Source organism: Giraffa tippelskirchi, chromosome 6, assembly GCF_054371585.1.
Source record: "Giraffa tippelskirchi isolate mGirTip1 chromosome 6, T2T-mGirTip1v1.2.pri, whole genome shotgun sequence".
NCBI lineage: Eukaryota > Metazoa > Chordata > Mammalia > Artiodactyla > Giraffidae > Giraffa > Giraffa tippelskirchi.
The window spans coordinates 123,494,927-123,515,707 of record NC_137280.1 but is presented as its reverse complement, the minus strand read 5'-3'; the positions used below and the strand labels follow the sequence as shown (position 1 = coordinate 123,515,707).

Sequence of the window (20,781 nt, the reverse complement as noted above, 5' to 3'; positions counted from 1 at the left end):
CTTGTACTTACCTATTATTAGACTGGGGAAAGTCCCTCCTAGGTTCAACTGCTGTTCTCCCATTGGCCTGTTTTGTTGTGTGTATGTGTGTGAATACCTACTGACTACCTACCTACTTTGGACTTCTCCTTTTTCAAATTTTTTGAACACCTGTTGTTTCCTGTGTCGTCCCTCACAGAGACTGATTCCATGTAGATTTGGTGATTTGTCTTCACCTGCTTCACTTCTGTCTGGAAATTTGTAGGTGTCTTTTTACTTCATTTTGATACAAATATTGCCTGTAGGATTTGTTTTGCTATCTAGTCACTGAGTCTGTTTTAATTGTGAGGGTTTGAATAGATGAAAAGCTTATACTGCTGCCATATTAAACATATATGTTCTTTAATAAGAAAGATGAAATTGTGTATTTGCAGCTTGTTCTTTTTGCATAGTCTTAGTCATCTTTTTGAAAGTGAAAGTGACATTGCTCAACTATATCTGACTCTTTGCGACCCCATGGACTGTAGCCTGCCAGGCACCTCTGTCCATCGGGTTTTCCAGGCAAGAATACTGGAGTAGGTTGCCATTTCCTTCTCCAGGGGATCTTCCCAACTCAGGGATTGAACCTAGATCTCCCGCATTGTGGGCAGACTCTACCGTCTGAGCCAACAGGGCATTGCAGGCAGATTCTTTTACTAGCTGAGCTACCAGGAAATCCTAGTCCTCTTTTTCGTGTCAGTGTAATTCTCTCTCCATCTTGTTGGAGACTGTTGTATTCCATTGAAGACGTAAGCTGCATTGTATAATAAATCCCTTACTGATTGACATTTTGTTTTGTTTCTCATTGTCTGCAGTTATTAAAATGTTATAATGAACATTCTGTCAGTATATCATTGGGCAGTTCGGTGACTGTCTCTATTAGATACATTTCTACAAGTGGAATCCACTGGGTTAAATGAAATGAACAGTTGCAGTTTTAATGGATGTTGCCAGATGCCCCAAAGCATTGCACAAATTTGTATCTTTACCTACAGTGTATTAGAATGCCTCTTACTGTGTAGCCTTCCTGGTATTGGCCTATAGGCACTTCAAGGTATGCATGTTTATATGTGTATTGGGAGAGAGATTTACAGACCTCTTTAGGAAACTGGTGAAAGCGATAAACCATTTCAGAAAAATGTAATTGTATACTTAAATATTTCACATACAGTTTTATAGTCTTCACCAACTGGTCTCAGGTGACATAGTTCTTGTTGTCGCCTTCCTAGCCATCAGATCTCTCTTGCTTCTGTTTGGTGGACTTGGGAATACTTGAAAGTTTAAGGATAAAGAGCAGTTGTAGAGCTTTGGCCAATATTCATCCACTGAAGCCTGTAATCAGAGGTTATGATACTCTGAAGTCCACAATGAACTCTGATGAGTGTAGTTTACTAACAGTTAAGAGCTCAACTGCACTTCTTTCTCATTCTGTTTTGTTGTTGTTGTTGGTTATTCATTTTTTCTTGAAAAATTTTTTATTGACGTATAATTGCTTTACAATGTTATGTTAATTTCTGCTATACAGCAAAGTGATTCAGTTATACCTGTGTGTACATTCTTTTTCATATTCTTTTCCATTATTTATCTCAGGATATTGACTATAGTTCCCTGTGCTATACAGTTGGACCTTGTTGTTTATCCATTCTATATATAACAGTTTGCCTCTGCTAACTCTAGACTCCCACTCCATCCCCCCTCTCCTCCTAGCAGCTACCAGTTTGTTTGCTATGTCTGTGGGTCCATTTCTGTTTCATAGATAAGTTCATTTGTGTCGTATTTTAGATTCCACGTATAAGTGACATGCGTTATTTGTCTTTTTCTTTCTGACTTCATTTAGTATGATGATCTCTAGTTTCATCCATGTTGCTGCAAATGACATTATTTCATTCTTTTTCTATGGCTGAGTAGTATTCCCTTGTATGTATGTGTATGGGGGTGTGTGTATCCTTTTTATCCATTATCTGTTGATGGACATACAGATTACTTGTATGTATTGGCTATTGTGAATAGTGCTGCTATGAACATAGGGTAATAATTCTTTTTGAATTATAGTTTTGTCTGGGTATTTGCCCAAGAGTGGGATTGCTGGGTCATTCGGAAACTCTATTCTTCGTTTTTTGAGGAGCCTGTACACTGTTCTCCATAGTGCATGTACCAACTTATATTCCCACCAACAGTGTAGGTCTCTCATTCTGTTTTGATCTCTTGCTTTCTGTTCCTTTTTGTGCAATCTTTTTTTGGCCCGGCCATGCAGCATGGTTTCCTGACCAGGGGTCAAACCGATGGCCCCCTGCAATGGAAACAGATTCTTAACCACTGGAAAGCCAGGGATGTTCCTCTTTGTGCAATTCTTAGTCTTTGTACCTCTATCTCATTTAACTTGTGGGTTGAGGAGTGATACTGTGGCATTAAAACACATTTAAAAGTATGTGTTGTATTTACTAGATTTTACTTTCCGATGATCCCATGTTAAAGCCTGTCTTTGCAGCAATACATCCCTTTTCCCCACATTTCAGAAAGAGGAAATCATTTTTCATCTCATAAAGTTGAATTATTTTTGTTTTGAAATATATATACAGTGGACATTTACTACCAGGCACTCTTGTTTAGTAATGTAGGACTATAAAGATGTTCTGACTTCAGGGGGAGTTTAACCTACTGGGGAAAATTTGACAAATATCATGTTTTTATATATTTGTTTCCCTCACTAGCCCAGTGATTTCCTTAAGTGTAGAGAGGCCATGTCTCTTCCTTAATTTCCCTAAAACCCGCCATATTGTAGGTGGTTAGTAAATATCTGTTGAATAAGTATCAAAGAATCCAAATGAGTAAGAAAAAATGAATAGAGGACGTGCCACTTGAGAGGAATAAGCAAGATACTCAAAGTTGAAAGGAAGGGAAAACAATGTATAAAATTGCATAGCATTGTTTGAGCTAGGCCTTTAAAAAATGGATTTAAATTCAACAGAGTAAAAGCAAGTAAAGGGGCAGTTATCAAGGACCAAAGAAAGTGTGGATGAGTTTGGCCAGAGAGTGGGGTATTTGTGGATGAGGGGAGATAATGCAGAGAATATCAGGCAGGGACTTTGCTTTATTAGGGGGACCTTGAAACACCAGCTGGGGTATTGGTACTTGGGAGGGTAGCAAAGAACCACTGAAGGTTTTTAAGAAGGGGAGTGCCAACAGTTTCCTCAGGGGTCCTCCTCCTGCCTGTAGTGGCAGGAGGCAGGGCTCGAGGAAGGATCTTGTATCTTTTCCAGTGGAGATTAGGTCTCATGATCTCCTCATGATCTCTAGCTCATGGTGCTTGTGAGCCTGGAGTTGTGAAGGGTTTGCCTTCTCTCATAAATTTAAAATGGCAGGGGGAAGAGGGTGTCTTGGAGATGGCTTTTTGTGAGGTGACTTCTATCAAAAGGGATCCACACCAGAATCCCTCGATAGGGAGTGAATTCGCTCTTGAATGGTAGTAAGCACCAAGGCCAGAACTTCCAGGCACTGCTTGGGTACTTGTAGGGGACTTGAGAGTGTGTAGCAGGTAGAGTACATGTAATCAAGTGACAGTTGCAGAGTTTCAGTGCTCAGGATTGGGAGCTTTGTGGGGAGGCACAGCTGGGAGCAGCATCAGCTGTTGTGATGGGTTGGAAGTATGAAGCAGGCTGCTTGTCAGAAGTGTACACATCAGCAGGTTTGCTGAAGCACCAACCTTGTGCCCAGTGGCCTGGAACATCCAAACCTCCTCACCCATGCTTGGATGGGCACCTGCAAGGATGATCCCCCAAGGAACATGAAGCCAGAGCAGGGCAGCTGCTTTTATAAGCCGGGTGGTGCATTGTTACAGAACTGGCTTCAACCTGTGTTTGAATTAAGTTTATCAGGAAACCAGAAACCCTTTCCCTTGTTGCTGGCTGGGCAGTTTTTCTCATTTAAATCCCTCCCACGTTTGCTTAAGTTATACTTATGGATATGGCTTCTGATTTCTATTCTGACTTGGGGAATGGTATAGACAGATTCTGCTCCATCTTTTTTAAAAATGTATGTATTTATTTTTGGCTACACTGGGTCTCTGTTGCTGTGCACAGGCTTTCCCTGGTTGTGGCGAGTGGGGACTACTTCTCGTTGCTGTGCATGGGCTTCTTACTGCGGTTGCTTCTCTTGTTGTAGGGCATGGGCTCTAGGTGCTCAGGCTTTAGTAGTCGCGGCTCACAGGCTCTGGAGCACTGGCTCGGTAGTTCTGACGCATGGGCTTAATTGCTCCTTGGCATGTGGGTTCTTCCCGGACCAAGGATTGAACTCCTTGGTGTTGCCTCCACTGGCAGGCGGATTCTTAACCACTAGACCACCAGGGAGGCCTGAAGCTGTTCCATCTTCAATGTGTTTGGTTGGCCTATGGCTGGACGTAGCCAAGGAGTGCTGTAGTGTGTGTTTTCAGTCTGGTAGAGGCCTGGTTTAACCACCTGCCCTCTCAATTTGTATGCCCTAAAGCCTTCATTGTTACTGAACTGGCTTCAATCCGACCTGAAAATTCTGCAAAAATCATGTACTCGCTTATCCCCTACAGAATTCAGTCAGATACATACTGAGAGCCTTTTAATACTCAGTCTAACCGTCTGTAATGGTCCCTGTCCCATAGGTGGGAAAACGGAACAAGTCACAGAGAGACAGGAGTCTGTAAACACTGTTATTGAGAGTTCTCTGGAGTCAGCCCTAAGCATCCTGCTTGCTTTATCTCTTACTCCTCACAGTGAACTCTGTGAACTCTCTGAAATGAGTACTTGGAGCCCCATTCTATACATGGCCACAAAGCTTATTGTCCCAAGATCTTAAAGCTATTAAGTGGTGGAACTGGACCTGGAATCTGGGTCTTCCTTGGCCTATGCCCTCTACCTCTGGACTGGATAACTGCCCAGGTAATCCAAGTGCTAGAGGCTGTAGCTCCTTCTGGTGAAACTAGCAATGCAGATGAAGAAGGCAAAACACAGCACACTTAGTAGATCTCTTAATACACATGATCCAAAACTTTAAGCTGAGAGGCAACAAATTGCGATTGTTATTACATTTTGCTAGGTGAAAGAAGGCTCAGGTAACTAACCTCATGTTGTTGTTCAAGTTGCCTACGTTTAAGGGGGGCCCTCTCATAATGCAGGGGCAAGGACTTGGGACCAGTTGTTTCTTTGACTGCCTTCTCTACACTGTATCCATTGCTCCACCTGCATCTTTTCACCTTCTTGTTTGCATTCTGCCCCCCTCCCTCAAAAAGGAAGGGAGTTAAGTCCCTTCCTTTAGAACTGATCTAGAGAGAAACTTAGCTCTAGGAATTGTGCTCCCCTCATACCTATGGATTTCCTCTCTTTCCACTGCAGGGAGAATCCAAACTGGGGGGCTTTTGCAGCAGACACTGAGGAAATTGTGGAGATCAGGAGTATCTGGTACTGTTTTGAAATTATTCACACAACCATGTTTGACTGTGGAGGTAACAGGTGCTGTTGAAGAGAACAGAGCCAATTCTGATGTCAGGATCCCTGGGGACTGATGGGGTAGGAAAAAAAAAGATTAAAAATTAAAGCGCAGCATCTTGGCACTTTGCTTCTTAGCCCCCTTATTAAATTATGACTTCTGTTTGTGGAAAATAAATGAGAACAAAGGGTGTGTTTAGAATACAATCTTTGTGTTTTAAATTTGACTAATGAATGGTTTTAGCACTTTCATTTGGTTCTTAGTCAACTTGTGTTCCAAGTGTCAATTAACCAATAAATATTATGAAAAACAAGAGTCAGAAATGGTTGCCACTCTTGCTAATGAGCTGCTAATGAAATTGTGCCTGGGTGGGAAATGCAGGCATTCTGGAATCCCCAAGAGTCTTCTCCAAAAAATGAGCTGTAGTGGAATTATGGTCCCTGACCTCTGAGAAAAGGGCACATTTAACTTCTTCACTCCCAATTGCTGTTTTTCCCCTCTGCGTTATTAAATGAAGCTCATTGTCAGTATCTCACAGTTAACTTCAATTTCAGTGAGACTTTTAAAATATGGTTTCATTTGACTCAGTAATTTCTAAGTGGTGGGATCGAAGAGCTGGAAGAACAGTAGCTTTGCTGTTTATTTTATTTGTGGTTTATTTCCAACTGCCTGGCCTTTGGTCTCTTAATGGTTCCTTTCTTCTTCCTGTTTTCTTGAGTCTTTACCTAGTCTCCTCATCCCCAACAGATACACATACACATATGCACAATTGAAAATGTGAAATCTGCATATAGTCAAGATTTTGTGGGTTTGAGAGAATAGGTGGGGAATAAGTGTGCGTGCTCAGTCCTGTCTTGTCCACCTCTTTTGCTACCCTAATGGACTATAGCCTGCCAGGCTCCTTTGTTCATGGAATTTTCCAGGCAAGAATATTGGAGTGGATTGCCATTTCTTACTCCAGGGGATCTTTCTGACCCAGGGATCAAACCACATCTCCTGCATTGGCAGACGGATTCTTCACTGCTGAGCTCCCTGGGATGCCTCAGTGGGGAGTATCTCTCTAAAAAAAGAAATGACAGTAACTGGTAGACTCTAGCAATCAATAAGATTATTAAAAACCAGTTCCCATGGATGTAAAAGCTCAAGTGCTCTGATTAAGGGGCTGTGCTTTATCTGCTAGTCTCACTGGGTCTTCTGAGCTATAGAGGAACATGAAACATGTTGAGGGTAGAGATGAAAGGGGAACAGAGGAAACCAGTGGGCTAGGAAACAGGCGTGGGATGCCCATCTTGGATTTCTGGGTGACAGTATCCCTCTGTTCCTCTTGTCCTTTACCCTGTTCTCCTTTACCCCTGGATTCACTAAACTGTGGGGCTCTGACAGGTCTCCTGAGCTAGTGAAGGAGGCACTGCACATGCTTAAAGGTCTGGTGCTTTTGAAGGAAGGAGGACTGACCACTGTCAGAAGAATTCCTTGTTTTTCTGGTCAAAATACTGTCATCCCTTACTGCTGTCTCATTCTTCCCATTCCCCACCCATTCCTCTTGTTCAGGCTTGATTGTATCTGATTAGGTCAAGTATAATATCTTTCTAACCAGTCTCCTTACTTCTTATCTTTCTGTTATATGCTGAGTTTCAGAAGGAGTTACTCATTGCCCCCTGAATATGCCCACTTCTTTGCTTGCCAGAAAACTGGGACTCTGAATGTTGTTACTCTTCTTCCTCGTTTATTTCATATTTCTCAGTTCAGTTCAGTCGCTCAGTTGTGTCCAACTCTTTGCGACCCCGTGAACTGCAGCACACCAGGCCTTCCTGTCCATCACCAACTCCCGGAGTCCACCCAGACTCATGTCCACTGAGTCGGTGATGCCATCCAACCATCTCATCCTCTGTCGTCCCCTTCTCCTCCTGTCCCTAATCTTTCCCAGCATCAGGGTCTTTTCCAGTGAGTCACTCTTCGCATCAGATGGCCAAAGTATTGGAGTTTCAGCTTCAGCATCAGTCCTTCCAATGAGCACCCAGGACCAGTCTCCTCCAGGATGGACTGGTTGGATCTCCTTGCGTATCCCTCAGTGGCAGCTGTTGGTCTTGTTGATGTGGTGTCCTTCCCAGTGCCCAACACTGCAGGTGGCTTTCTTCAGTGGATGCACAGTAAGCTGTGGTAGAAGGAAGGCCTAGAATAGAGCAGGCAGGCTCTTACCTAATCCTCAGTATATGCTTGTTGACCAACCAGTTGTGGACAGAGACTCACTGTGTCCTAGAAGGAAGGCCTAGAATAGAGCAGGCAGGCTCTTACCTAATCCTCAGTATATGCTTGTTGACCAACCAGTTGTGGACAGAGACTCACTGTGTCCTAGCTATGGTTACTTTGAGCCTTTGTGCTGATGGCTGTTCAGAGTACCTCTCCAGCTGAAACACAGGAAATCCTCTAAGTAGCACGGCTAGTCCTTATACTTGAAGAGCACTGCTGTTGTGAATCTCTGCTCTGTTGGGCAGAGATTTGTGAACAGCTGTTGTCTCTTCTTGGAACTGGAAAGGAGACATTGGTTAGATCACAGCAGATAAAATTTTGGAGGGTAGTTCTGGAATGTGGTGGGAGCTATCAGGATAGCTATTCCCAGAGGAAGACTGTGGAATCTCCTGATCTGAAGGGCTTTAGTGCAGGTGATGGAGTTCCACCCTTACTTGAAAGCTCTGCCAGAAAACTCTTCTAGGATCTGCCCAGATTGTAGATTATGCAGCAGAGTAAAAAAAAATCACTTTGGAGAATATTTTTATTTTTTCTTATCTTGCCATTGTTAAGTCCTTTTAGGAAATGCATGAATGTAATGACGGACTGGTTCACTCTGTGTTTTGCTGCTTACAAAAAAGATCTCCATTTGTGTTTCCTTTCAAAAAACATTAAGCGTTGGTTCAGGGTTCAGCACCCTAGAGAGGTTTGTGCACGTTTTTTTGTTGTTGTTACTGGTTCAGTTCAAGTCCTGCCTTGGAGACAGGATAGATGCTCATTTGTGTGAAGCCAGGATCTTGCCAGGACTTGTTTGGGGTTTTTGAATAAAAAAGCAGGAGGAGAGGGCTGTGGTAGTCATGGCAACCGGGCTTATGAAGTCTCAGCTCTGACTCGCCCTGGTTAGGAGCTTGGAGGTGAGTGGCGTTGCTTCCTGTCCCGTATTTCTTTTATTAATCCTGGTCTTGGAAGTGGGGCCAGGGGGCTGGCATTCAAGCTGACCTTTCTGGTGGCCTACTGTGTGCCTAGAGTTGAGCCTGAGCTGTGGGCACAAGTAATTGGTCCCTGCCCTTCAGAAACTTGGCATAATTGGGAATTTTTACTCTTGTTAACACATATATACCTACAGGACTTGATAAATAAAATGTCTTTGCTTCATCCTGGTTGACATTTACCTTTTGGGGGCTGTGTTTCCTGAAGCACTTTTAACTTCTTCTGAGCTCTGACACAGTGTTTTCTCATTTATTCTTCACAACAATCTAACACATTAGTGAAAGCAAGCACAATAGATTCTTGTCATCTGACACATAAGGTCATGAAGATTCAGAAAGAAAAAGGAATTTGGCTGATTTTACCGGCTCTCAAAGAAATAGCCGAGTGGGTAGCAGAGTTCCAGTGCTCATGGTCAATGACCAGTTCTCATCCGAGCAGACCATGCTGGAGCAGCCCTAGATTTTTCTGCCGTTGTATCCATGTTTAACTTGAAAGAGCCCGGGGTCCCTGGAGGGGGTGTTTCCAGGTCGAAGCCCACAGAGGACATCCCATACCTTTTATGCCTTCCAAAGACATATTACTCCTAGGCATCAGATGCCATCGCAGAAACCAGGACACTGTGGCATCCATCTCAGCTGGCCCTGGCTCCCCTGAAGCAGGGCAGTCAGACTATACAGAGGGCTCCTTGTGGGCACTTCCCAAGGAGGATGCTGCCACTCTGAGCCCAGGAAGGCTAAGTTTCTAATTACTGGGCAGTTAGGTGAATGGGGACAAATATTGAGTCAGGCAAGATTTGTCAATAGGTGAAACATCTTTTCCAGTAGTCGCAAATTGGTTGTAGGCTGAATTCCAAATATAGGTATGTTTTGTTTGGCTTTTATACTTAAAAATTTGAATGCTTTTAGAGAGGGCATTTTTTCTTCAGCCCTCACCATTCCCTGTTGTCTTACAGATGGCCTTCCTCACTCATCTCTCTTACTTGCCTGTCCCCCATGGGCATTTGAGTTGACTTCTACATCTAGGATCAATATTTCTTACTTGCCCTTCTGCCAGTATTCCTCTTGCCCAGGTGTTTGATGGCTTCAGGCTTTCTAGGCTCATTTTCTTTTTCCTACCCTACCCAAAACTGTCCTTCTGGGTTTGTGTTTAGGCTTTGAACTTAGCTTTTTCTTTGCCTCTAGTAATACTTGCTGTCACCTTGGACTATATTTGATAGTCTAATTACTGTTCCGGGATTCAAAAGAAGTACTGCTTTATCCAAAGAAATGAAATTTCGAAACAACTTTATTGAGATAAAATTTTATATCATAAAATTCACTCATTTAAAGTGTACAGTGGGAATAATTCTCAAATGTCCTAGGGAACATTGGTAGAATAGATGAGTAGTTTCCAGACTACGATATTTCATGAACCAGAAAACTTTAAAAGAAAATCCTGGGGACCAAAGGCCAGCTTTTTTACTTTTCTAAGCTAAGGACCTTAACATAGAAACAATCCACTGTCATCCATCATCATCATTATCTCATTTTATAAAAGGACGTTTTAACACTAAATAGATAGAAATGATATAATTTCAGAAAAAAGGACCCTTCTTTATATTGGACACTTTTAAATTCCTTGTTTCAGGACCATTGGAATGAATTGTGACAATAAACAAACCACTTCAAAACTCAGCTTTAAAATGATAGTAATTTCTTTTTGTATTGCTCTCTTAGAACTGTAGTAATAGTTCACATACCCTTCAGATGCCCCAAAATAAAAAATTAAACCAGCCAGGATGTGGAGGAATGGGGACAACAGAATGGAATACTGGCACTAACAAATGAACCAAGTATTACAAATTGATAACATAATCATACTGACTTGGGTAGGGGAGAATGGAACTAAACTAAATGGCCTTGTGACATGATACCTTGACTAGATACTGTAAAACTAAAGACAAAGGAGCTGTATATAAATGCTGTAATCTAGTTTGGTAAATGTGTTTCTGACAGTGGTATGGTTAGCAATTTTGAAACTGCTTTGTATGTATACTAGAATTGAACAGTAAATAAAACATTGCAGATAAAAAGAGCCAGTTTTCTTACTGTTGGAGAAAGAAGTTGCAAATAAGGAAAGAGGGGGGAGACAAATGAACCCTGTAGTGTTGATTGAAATCTCAGGTATCAGTATAGTCTATGGCCATATCACCCTGAATGCACACAATCTCGTCTGAGGTATCAGTACAAGCTTGTACTTTTTAATAGTTGTTGTTGTGCTGCCAAGTTGTGTCTGACTCTTCTGCAACCCTGTGAACTGTAGCCCACCAGGCTCTCTGTCCAGGGAATTTTCTAGGCAAGAATACTGGAGTAGGTTGCCATTTCCTTCTTCAGGGGATCTTCCCAACCCAGGGATCAAACCCTCGTCTCCTGCATTGCAAGTGGATTCTTTACTGCTGAGCCATCATGGAAGCCCACTTTTTAATAGGTCCACAGACAAATAGATACAGAAATATAGATGTGTATATACATATATAAATTTCTTATCTCTGATTCAAAGACAGAGCCCAGAAGCAATGACAACCTAGTGGTAATGAGCACACCTATTATGCAGATCAGTTCAGTTTAGTCGTTCAGTCGTGTCCGACTCTTTGTGACCCCGTGGACTGCAGCACGCCAGGCCTCCCTGTCCATCACCAACTCCCAGAGTTTACCCAAACTCATGTCCATCGAGTCGGTGATGCCATCCAACCATCTCATCCTCTGTCGTCCCCTTCTCTTCCCGCCCCCAATCCTACCCAGCATCAGGGTCTTTTCAAATGAGTCAGCTCTTTGCATCAGGTGGCCAAAGTATTGGAGTTTCAGCTTCAGCATCAGTCCTTCCGATAAACACCCAGGACTGATCTCCTTTAGGATGGACTGGTTGGATCTCCCTGCAGTCCAAGGGACTCTCAAGAGTCTTCTCCAACACCACAGTTCAAAAGCATCAATTCTTTGGCACTCAGCTTTCTTCATAGTCCACCTCTGACATCCATACATGATTACTGAAAAAACCATAGCTTTGACTAGACAGACCTTTGTTGACAAAGTAATGTCTCTGCTTTTTAATATGCAGTCTAGGTTTGTTATAACTAGACATATCACCAGTATAAGCCATGTTGACATCATGAACCCTTTGATATGATGTGTTGGGAAGAGCATGACATAATTCCTCTGGTGCTTCTGTCAAGGTGGCATGATTTGAGTTTAATCATGACAAAAACCAAACAATCCTGAATAACTGATTAGTATTTCTTGAGGGTGTCAGGGTCATGAAAGACAAGGGAAGACTGAGGAACTGTTGCAAAGTGCAGGAAATTAGGGAGAAATAACTGTGGTGTTGGAGAAGACTCTTGAGAGTCCCTTGGACTGCAACGAGATCCAACCAGTCCATCCTAAAGGAGATCAGTCCTGGGTGTTCATTGGAAGGACTGATGTTGAAGCTGAAACTCCAATACTTTGGCCACCTCATGTGAAGAGTTGACTCATTGGAAAAGACCCTAATGCTGGGAAGGATTGGGGGCAGGAGGAGAAGGGGACGACAGAGAATGAAATGGCTGGATGGCATCACCGACTTGATGGACATGGGTTTGGGTAAACTCCAGGAGTTGGTGATGGACAGGGAGGCCTGGCGTGCTGCGCTTCATGGAGTCACAAAGAGTCAGACACGACTGAGTGACTGAACTGAACTGAACAACCATGGGCTATATGGGATCATAGAATGAAAAAGGACTTTAGTGGAAACACTGTTAAGGTTTGAAAAGGATCTTTAGTTTGGTTACTAGTATTATTCTCCCAGTAGTTGTCTATGGCTATGTAAGATATTAAACATTGGGAAAAGTCGTGTGAGTGATGTATGGAAACTCTCTGTATTATTCTTATAAGTTCTGTGTAAGTTTAAAAGTAATTCAAAGTAAAAGGTTTTAAAAAGATATCCAGTCATTTATTCTTGCTTACATGTCTGCAGATGGGCTAGACTCGGCTGACCATGGTTGGGCTCAGCTCCAGTCTGCAATTTGGGTCCAGGTCTGCTCCATGGGTCTCTCATCCCTCTTGGATCAGAATGCTTGTAGAGCATGTTCTTCTCACAGTGATACACAATTCCGATACAAGCCAAATACACAAACACATTTCAAACCTCTTTGGCACATTTGCTAACATCCTGCTGACTAAAGCATGTCACAGGCCAAGTCCAAAGTCAAAGGGTGAGAAACTACACCAACTAGTAGGAGGGACTGTGAGGTCACACAGCACAGGGGGTGGATGGAACAGAACTGGTGACAGTGATACAATCTACGACTCATATTTTTTCCCCTCAGGGAGCCAGTGTTAGGGAAACAGACACTGCAGGCTTTGCAGGCCTTTTTGCCTTTCTGGGTTCCTGTCTTATTTTCTGATTATCCCCTTCTCCTCTATCTCCCAGTCCTTAAGTGTATCTGGTGACTTTTTGCCTCTGCTCCGTTCTTCTCCAGTATTCTGCTTCCTTCACAGAGGCCCTTCCTTCACAGAAGGAAGCAGGTCAGATCACACTCTCTCTCTAACTTGGCCTTTTTCCCAGTGGGGTGGAAACATTTGAAATACTGTGTTTTCTGTTGCTTCTGCCACTGCTGCCGTGGCTGGTTTCATGTATTTTAAATGAGCGTAACCCATATTTTAAGTTAATGTTATTGTGGTTGCTCTTGCCCCCTGTGGTGGCTTATGTGAAGGGAGTAATTTTGGAATTTTCCCCAAATAAAATAAATTGATTCACATGAGATCCTAATCTCTTCCTTGGCCAGTTTAGCACAGTCTAACTTGTTATTTTCTTGAACTTTTAAAGTCATGTACTTTTTCTCTTTTTTATTTCTAATTTTGATCAAAAGTCTGAAAATTCAAGATATTATTATTGTTATTATTATTATTACTGGTATTAGTATAGATTACTACTAAAAATAACTATCAACACGACTGCTGATTATTATGAATCTACTTGCCCTAGTGAAAATCTTTGTCATTTCCTCATACTACTAGATAACGCTAGGATTTTCCCGCTTCCATTTTTAATTTTTCACTTAACAAATAATTATTGAGGGTTTACCATATGCTTGGATATGTGATAGACCCTGAGAATAAAGTGGTGAACATTTTTATTAGCCAGATAAATTAAAAAACTTAAGATATAACTATTGATTGTGAAAAGTGTGATTGAGTAAAAGGGTCATGGTAAGGAGTTCCCTGGTGGTCCAATAGTTAGGACTCAGCGGTTTCACTGCTGTAGCCCTGGGTTTAATCCCTGGTGGGAGAACTAAGCTCCCTTAAGCTGCATAAGAACTAAGATCTGTCAAGTGTGGTCAAAAAGAAAAAGAAAAATGGTCATGGTGTTGTGAAAGCCTTTGGGGGACAGCCAGATCTGGTCTGGGGAAATAGAGGATGCCTCTCAGCTTCTCAGCTGGGATTAGAAGAATGAAGAGATGGAGGCTGGGGTTGGAAGGAGTGTTCTGGGCGAAGGGAACAGCAGGTGAAATGCCCTGTGGTAGGAGGAAGCATGGTTCCTTTCATGGAATGGAAAAAGGCCATTATGGCCTAGAGCATGGGGAATGAGGAGCGGACAGGTTTCGAAGAGGCAAGCAGCGGCTAGATACTAAAAAGGGCCTCATTGACCAGTGTGAGGATTTTCATCCTTAAGAACCGTAGGAAGCCACTAAAAGGTTTGGGGTGGGGGAATGACATCATCAGATTTGTATTTTGAAAAAAAAAATCATTCATTGTAAAGAATAGTTTGATTAGGAGATAACTGTAGTTAGTAGAGGGCAGTTGGAAAGCTTTGGCAGTATCTGGAAGAGAGATGGTGATGGTTCTAAGGGCAGTGGTGGGGAGGACAGAGAGAAGGATGTAAATTCACGAGAGACATGGCAGGAAGAACATCAGATTTGGGAGATTGATTGGATATGGGAGATACAAAGTAGAGGGAATATCAAGGATGATCTGCTTAGCTTCATACATTTGGAGACGGGATTTTTTTTTTTTTTTTGTCATGCATGGCTTTGGGATCTCAATTGCAGACCAGGGGCTGAACCTGGGGCCACAGCAGTGAAAGCACCAAATCCTAACTGCTAGACCACCAGGGAACTCCCTTAAGAGATGGGATTAATGCTAAAGAAGTTACCTCTTAGCCCATGATCATAGGAATAGAATAGAAGTTATCATTTTTTTTGTTATTTTTGTCAGGATTTGGCCTCCTATCTTCGAAGAAGCAACTTCCTCAGCGATTACTTTTATTTTCCTACCCCAAACTGGGCTTCAGGTAGTGCTTCAAGATATCAGCCTCCACAGTCCTTCCAGTTCTTCTGGCCTCTTCTGTTCCTTGCCTCTTGAATGCGTCCTGTCAGTTTCTGTGTCTGAGTCTTTGCACGAAGGACTCCATCTATTTGGGATTCACTTTTTCCCCAGTCTGGGTCTCACTTCTTGCCTCATTTAACCCATGACTTAACCTTATTCAGGGGGCCTCTGCAGAGAAATGTTCCCGTTCTACTTGAACATACCTTTTTAAAAAAAATCTTGAAGCCTTTTGGATGGATTTGAGGTTAGAAGTGGATCATTGCATACATACACTTATGTACTCAACTTGGCTTTTAATTTTTAGTCAAAGGTAAAGAAACTCCTTGCTGAAGTGTGATGGCAGGAACAGAAAACAGTTGTCTTGGCCTGGTGATTCCCTGACTCCTTGGTTCTCTGATGGAGGCGTGGTGGTTGGTGTAGCTTGTAGTTCACTATCATCTTGCCAGAATTGAGAAAACTTGAATTCTTGTTACATCATTGCTCTTTTATGCTCAGTATTTACCTGATCATTCCAAGAGAACTTGTGCTGTATGCTTCCCTTGAAGGAATTTTTCATGTTGCAGTGTCCCTCCAAGTACCATATCTCATAAGCCTTCTCTGTCTTCTTGGCTTTTAGGGCAGGCTGTTCCTGCAGGATCCCATGTGCGGCTGAATCTCCAGACTGGGGCAAGGGAAGTGAAACTCCAAGATGAGGACAAGTTTCAAACTAATTTGAAAGGGTTGAAAAAAGGCAAAAGGTACCGTGTCAAGCCTGGGGACTGGGAGACTGACAGCATTGACCCTGTATTGCTGAGAGTAATGACAATGTATTGTTCCTTTTTTTAAATTAATTTTTAAATTGAAGTATAATTGTTGTACAATGTTTTTAGTTTCTGCTGTACATCTGCTTGAATCAGCTATATGTATATATATATCCCCTTCTTCTTGAGCCTCCCACTCACCCTCCACCCCCATCCCACCCCTCTAGGTTATCACAGAGCACCTAGCTGAGCTCCCTGTGCTGTACAGCAGCTTCCCACTAGTTTTCTGTGTTGTACATGGTAATGTATGTATGTCAGTGCTACTCTCTCAATGCGTCCCACCCTCTCCTTCCCACCCTGTGACCATTCTTTACATCTGTGTCTCTAGCCCTGCCATGCAGATAGGTTCATCAGTTCCATTTAATGTATTATTTCTTGCCCAAATACATGTGGGTTTAAAAATTTTTGAAATTTAATAGCTTAGAATTTGTGATAAATATTTCATGGTTTTATGGATGTTTACCTCTATGGTCTTTGGAAAGAAATAGTTTGCAAAGCAAACTGATACTTTAAAAAAACGCTGTAGAGGAATGCTTAACCTGCTTTAAAAATGAAGTCTTTTTTTCCCAGTACTTTAAGAGCACCCATTTGAATCCCAACAATTAATGCGCTGATTACAGATGAGTCATCTATTCATTAAAACAGGCCTGTTAGGCCTTCTGCTTTGCAGTAATACTTCCTTGGTGGACAATAAAATTGCATTTTAAAGTCTTTAATTCAGAGTAACTTTTCGTCTTGTTAGTCCATATTAAAACAGGCTTTCTTATAATATAAAAGTTCTCCAATGGTAAGAATTGCCTATTTTTTAATAATCAGTTTAGTTGATTTACTTTTGGGCAATTCATAGTCTCTATTTTTCTGTTTTGTTTTTTTTTTCTTTTTGACTTACCAAGTTTTCTTTGCTTGCTATTTCCTGTGTAAGGGAGAAGGAGGCTTAGGCATGGGGTTACAGGGGCTGTTGGAATTGTGCAGTTTGAAAGGTCAGTATAAATACCAACCATAAAGTTTCTAACACAAAGACCAGTAAATTATGGCCTATGGCAAAATATTCAGACTACTGCCTGTTTTTGTATGACCCATAAGTTACGTGGTTGTTAATGTTTTTTTATGGTTAAAAAGAATATTTCATGACTGAATAAAATTATGTGAAATTTGGATTTCAGCGTCCATAATTAAAGTTTTATTGGAATATAACCATGTTCATTCACTTATGTATTGTCTATGGCTGATTTCCTGCTGCGCTGGCAGAGTTGAGTAGTTGGGAAAATCGTCCCATAAGGCCCACAGTATTATCTGGTTATTACAAATAGTTTCCTGTCCCTGTTCTAATATGGCAGTGTCTCGTTTTATTGCGCCTCACTTTGTTGCACTTCTCAGATACTGCATTTTTCACAAATTGGAGATTTGTGGTAACCCTATCTTGAGCAAGTCTATTGCTACCATTTTCCAATAGCATTTGCTCACTTCACGTCTTTGTGTCACATTTTGGTAATTCTTACAATATATTTCAAACTTTTTCATTAATATTGTATTTGTTATGGTGATCTATGATTAGTTCTTTGATTAGATCTTTGATGTAACTATTGTAATTGGTTTTTTGGTTTGTATTGTTTTTGTCATGTATTTTTTAATTAAGGTATATACTTTTTTTTTTAGACATAATACTGTTGCACACTTAATAGACTACAGTATAGTATAAACATAGCTTCTATGCACCAAAAAAATTGATGTGACTTATTTTATTGCAATATTTACTTTCTTGTGATGGTCTGTAACCAGTCCCTTAATATTTCTGAGATATGCCTGTTCATGTAAGTATTGGGAATCAATCATGGATTGAGCAAGGTTAGTGTTACTCAGTCCTTGGATTTTTATTATTTTAGCAATATTTTGAAGTTAGAGATGAGGCAGAAGGGGACCTGACAAAAGGTCATCCATCCTGTCCATGTGACACTCACAAGATCACAAAATAGCTTATTCAGATTTGGACATTTTTCACTGTCAGAAAGTTCAACTTTGTATTATGATCTGTAAAATAAGGAGTTATTTGTCCTCCTTATAGTCACCTAAACTGGGATGGATCTTTATTTTTCCCTGCCTCTCCAGATAGGCATGTACCTGGAGTAACACAGGTTATATGATGATTACTTTCTCAGAACCATCAAAGAAAGAATCGAATCTCATTGTTGTAACCCGTGTCAATATCCCTCCATTTCTAGCCTGCATATACATCTTTCAGTGTCTCAAAGTACTGAGGGAAAGTGTCTCAAAGTACTTAGAAAGTCTTCTCTCACATCTAAGCCAAGTCTTATTTTTGAATAAGAAACCTATTTTTTCCCTGGTTTAAGAATATTGAGTTAGGAACTTGGTTAATTTGGTGCTTTTTTTATTAATATTTGTTGGTTTTAATACTATGGAAAGTAATTTCTCCAATACTTGGCCATAGAGCATCAGTAGGAACACTTATTGCTTCACCTGTTGCTCCTGTCTTTTTAGACTAGAAAGCAGAGCCGTCTATGGTCTGTAGTAGAGACACCATGAGAGAAGAATATTCATTCCTACTCCCGCCTCTTTACTTTTCTCCTTTGAAATGTTTCTGAGGGCTGTGCCTTGGAATGTCCTCCAGGGTAAGCTGGATATGTCTTCTTCCTTCTCAGTGTTTATAGCTAGCCACAAACTTGTCTGAACAGAAGCCCAAAGGCATTGACAAGGTGGTTGAGGGTGTTCAGTGCTGTGAGCTCAGTGAGTCTCTGGTGGTGACTTTCTCCTCCGGCAGTGAACCTCTTTCTGTGCTCCTTTAATTCCACTTCACAGTGTCTTCCTGCTTCTTTAGTTCTGGAATGGGAACAGAGACCAAAGGACAGGGCTAATTTTCAAAATTGTTACAATATTTTGTTTACTGACTTAACTGTTTTGAGAAACAAGACCCACAGCTTTTCATCAGTCTGTCAAAGAAGTTGGTGATCCTGCAAAGTTAAGAAGAACCACTGGCTAGAGAGATGGGATAGTCCATTCAGCCTAATCCACAGCAGCTTCTCCACTAGTCCTGCTGGGCAGGTGACTGGCCACACTGCTACCTAGAGCTACAGTTCCTGTGAGCTCTAAAGCCCGGAAGAGGTCTCCTTACTCTGACTTGTCCCAGAGGGTTCTCTGGGCACTTGCTGAGTTCAGCGTACAGTTGGCTTGCAACTGGTTTTCCTCTTGCTATTTGTGTGTTAGACATTGCCATCTTCACTGGTTTTAGTCTGTATCCCTGTCAACTTCTCCATAGTACATCTTTTGCCTTGGAACAATCAGCTTTTTGAATCATCCTCTTACATTTAAAGGACCAAACTGCATCCAAATTGTTCCATATTGGGTTGTGTATTTGTTTGTGTGTGTTTAATTGCTAAGTCCTGTCTGACTCTTTGTGAGCCCATGGACTGAAGCCCACCAGGCTCCTCTGTACATGGATTTTTCCAGGCAAGAATGCTGGAGTGGGTTGCCATTTCCTCCTCCAGGGGATTTTCTTGACCCAGGGATTGAACCTGTGTCTCCTGTGTCTCTGTATTGACAGGTGGATTCTTAACCACTGAGCCATGTAGGAAGCCCTGTTGAGAGCATTTACCACAGTATAATATGGTATAATAGTTAAGGGAGTGGGCCATGGACAGGACCATTTACTTATTCCACCATTCGTTTCATAAAAGACCTATTAAGTGCCTGTGTGCCAGGCATTGGGGATACAGTAGTAAACAAAACAGACAAGACGCTAGCTTTATTGAGGCTGGCAAGCAGAAGAGAAATAAGTATGCAAGTAAGGTAATTATAGATTATAATAAATACTAGGGAAGAAATAAGGTGATAAATCCCTGATGGAGGCTATTGGATTGGGCGAAAAGTTCATTCATGTTTTTCTGTACCATTTTGTGAATAACCGAACAACCTTTTTGGGCAACCCAATAGAAAGGACGGTTTGAGAAGGCCTTGTCAAAGCCTGAGACCTGAAGGATGAGGGGCACTTAGTCATGCAAGGGGTTAATTTTATAGGTTTAGAGTTAGAGCATTTCAGGCAGAAGAAACAAGAGTTCCTGGCTTTGTTATGGAAAGGGCTTTGTCAAGTTCAAGAAAAAGGAAAATGATCAGAGTGATTAATGGGTAGGAGAAGGAAGAAGACTAATATGAGATGAGATTGGAAAGGTATGAGGGGCCAGATCATGTGGAATTTTGAGGAGCATGTTGAATGTTCTTCATTTAAGTAGAATTGTAATGGAGAGCCATTGGAGGATTTGGGGTAGGAAAATTATTTAATGTAATTTAGCAAGATCATTATAGTTGCTATGTATACTGAGGATAGATTGAAGGTGGACAAAAGATGAACAGAGACAATTAGAATGTCATTTCAGTGGGTGAGGCAAAACATAATGGTGGCTTAGTCTCTGGTGTGTAACAAAGAGTGGATGAATTGGAGATTTAATTTGGAGGTAGCAGCAATAGCTTTACAATTTAGGGGTTGGAAAAAGGGGAGTAGGGGTTCAGGTAAAGCCTCATTTGGGATTTACATAACCAGGTACTGGAAGATACTATTTATTGAAATAGAAAAGATTGAGAGGGGGACAGATTTATGGAGAGAACTGTCAAGACCTATGGTTTAGGTGTAATAAGTCTCAGGTGGCTGTTAAAGATCCAAGATCAGTAGTTAAGTTGTACAGGAGTCTGGCTAGTACTCGAGGAAGGGGTTTGGGTCAAAGATGTAATTTTAGGCATCACTGCCTCATAGATATTTTCAAGTATCTAGGGGAGAGTGTTAGTCGCTCAGTTGTGTCCAACTCTTTGTGACCCATGGACTATAGCTCACCAGGCTCTTCTGTCTGTGGAATTCTCCAGGCAAGAATACTAGAGAAGCTTCCCTGTTGGCTCAGACAGTAAAGAATCTGCCTGCAGTACAGGAGACCCAGGTTCAATCCCTGGGTTGG

The 20,781-nt window shown here is 41.6% G+C and overlaps 1 protein-coding gene across 50 annotated transcripts in view; it reads left to right on the top strand.

Annotated features, from left to right (window-relative positions):
• SIL1 (SIL1 nucleotide exchange factor) overlaps positions 1–20,781 on the top strand; it is a 286,900-nt gene that overhangs the window by 194,096 nt on the left and 72,023 nt on the right. For 40 of the 50 annotated variants that reach the window (XM_081500941.1, XM_081500916.1, XM_081500936.1 and 37 more), the window contains one exon: positions 15,643–15,763. In XM_081500941.1, coding sequence (XP_081357067.1) covers positions 15,643–15,763 — 121 coding nt within the window. Of the gene's footprint in view, positions 1–5,378; positions 5,445–15,642; positions 15,764–20,781 lie in introns of all 50 variants that reach the window. The other 10 variants (XM_081500900.1, XM_081500907.1, XM_081500899.1 and 7 more) reach the window with 1 other exon arrangement.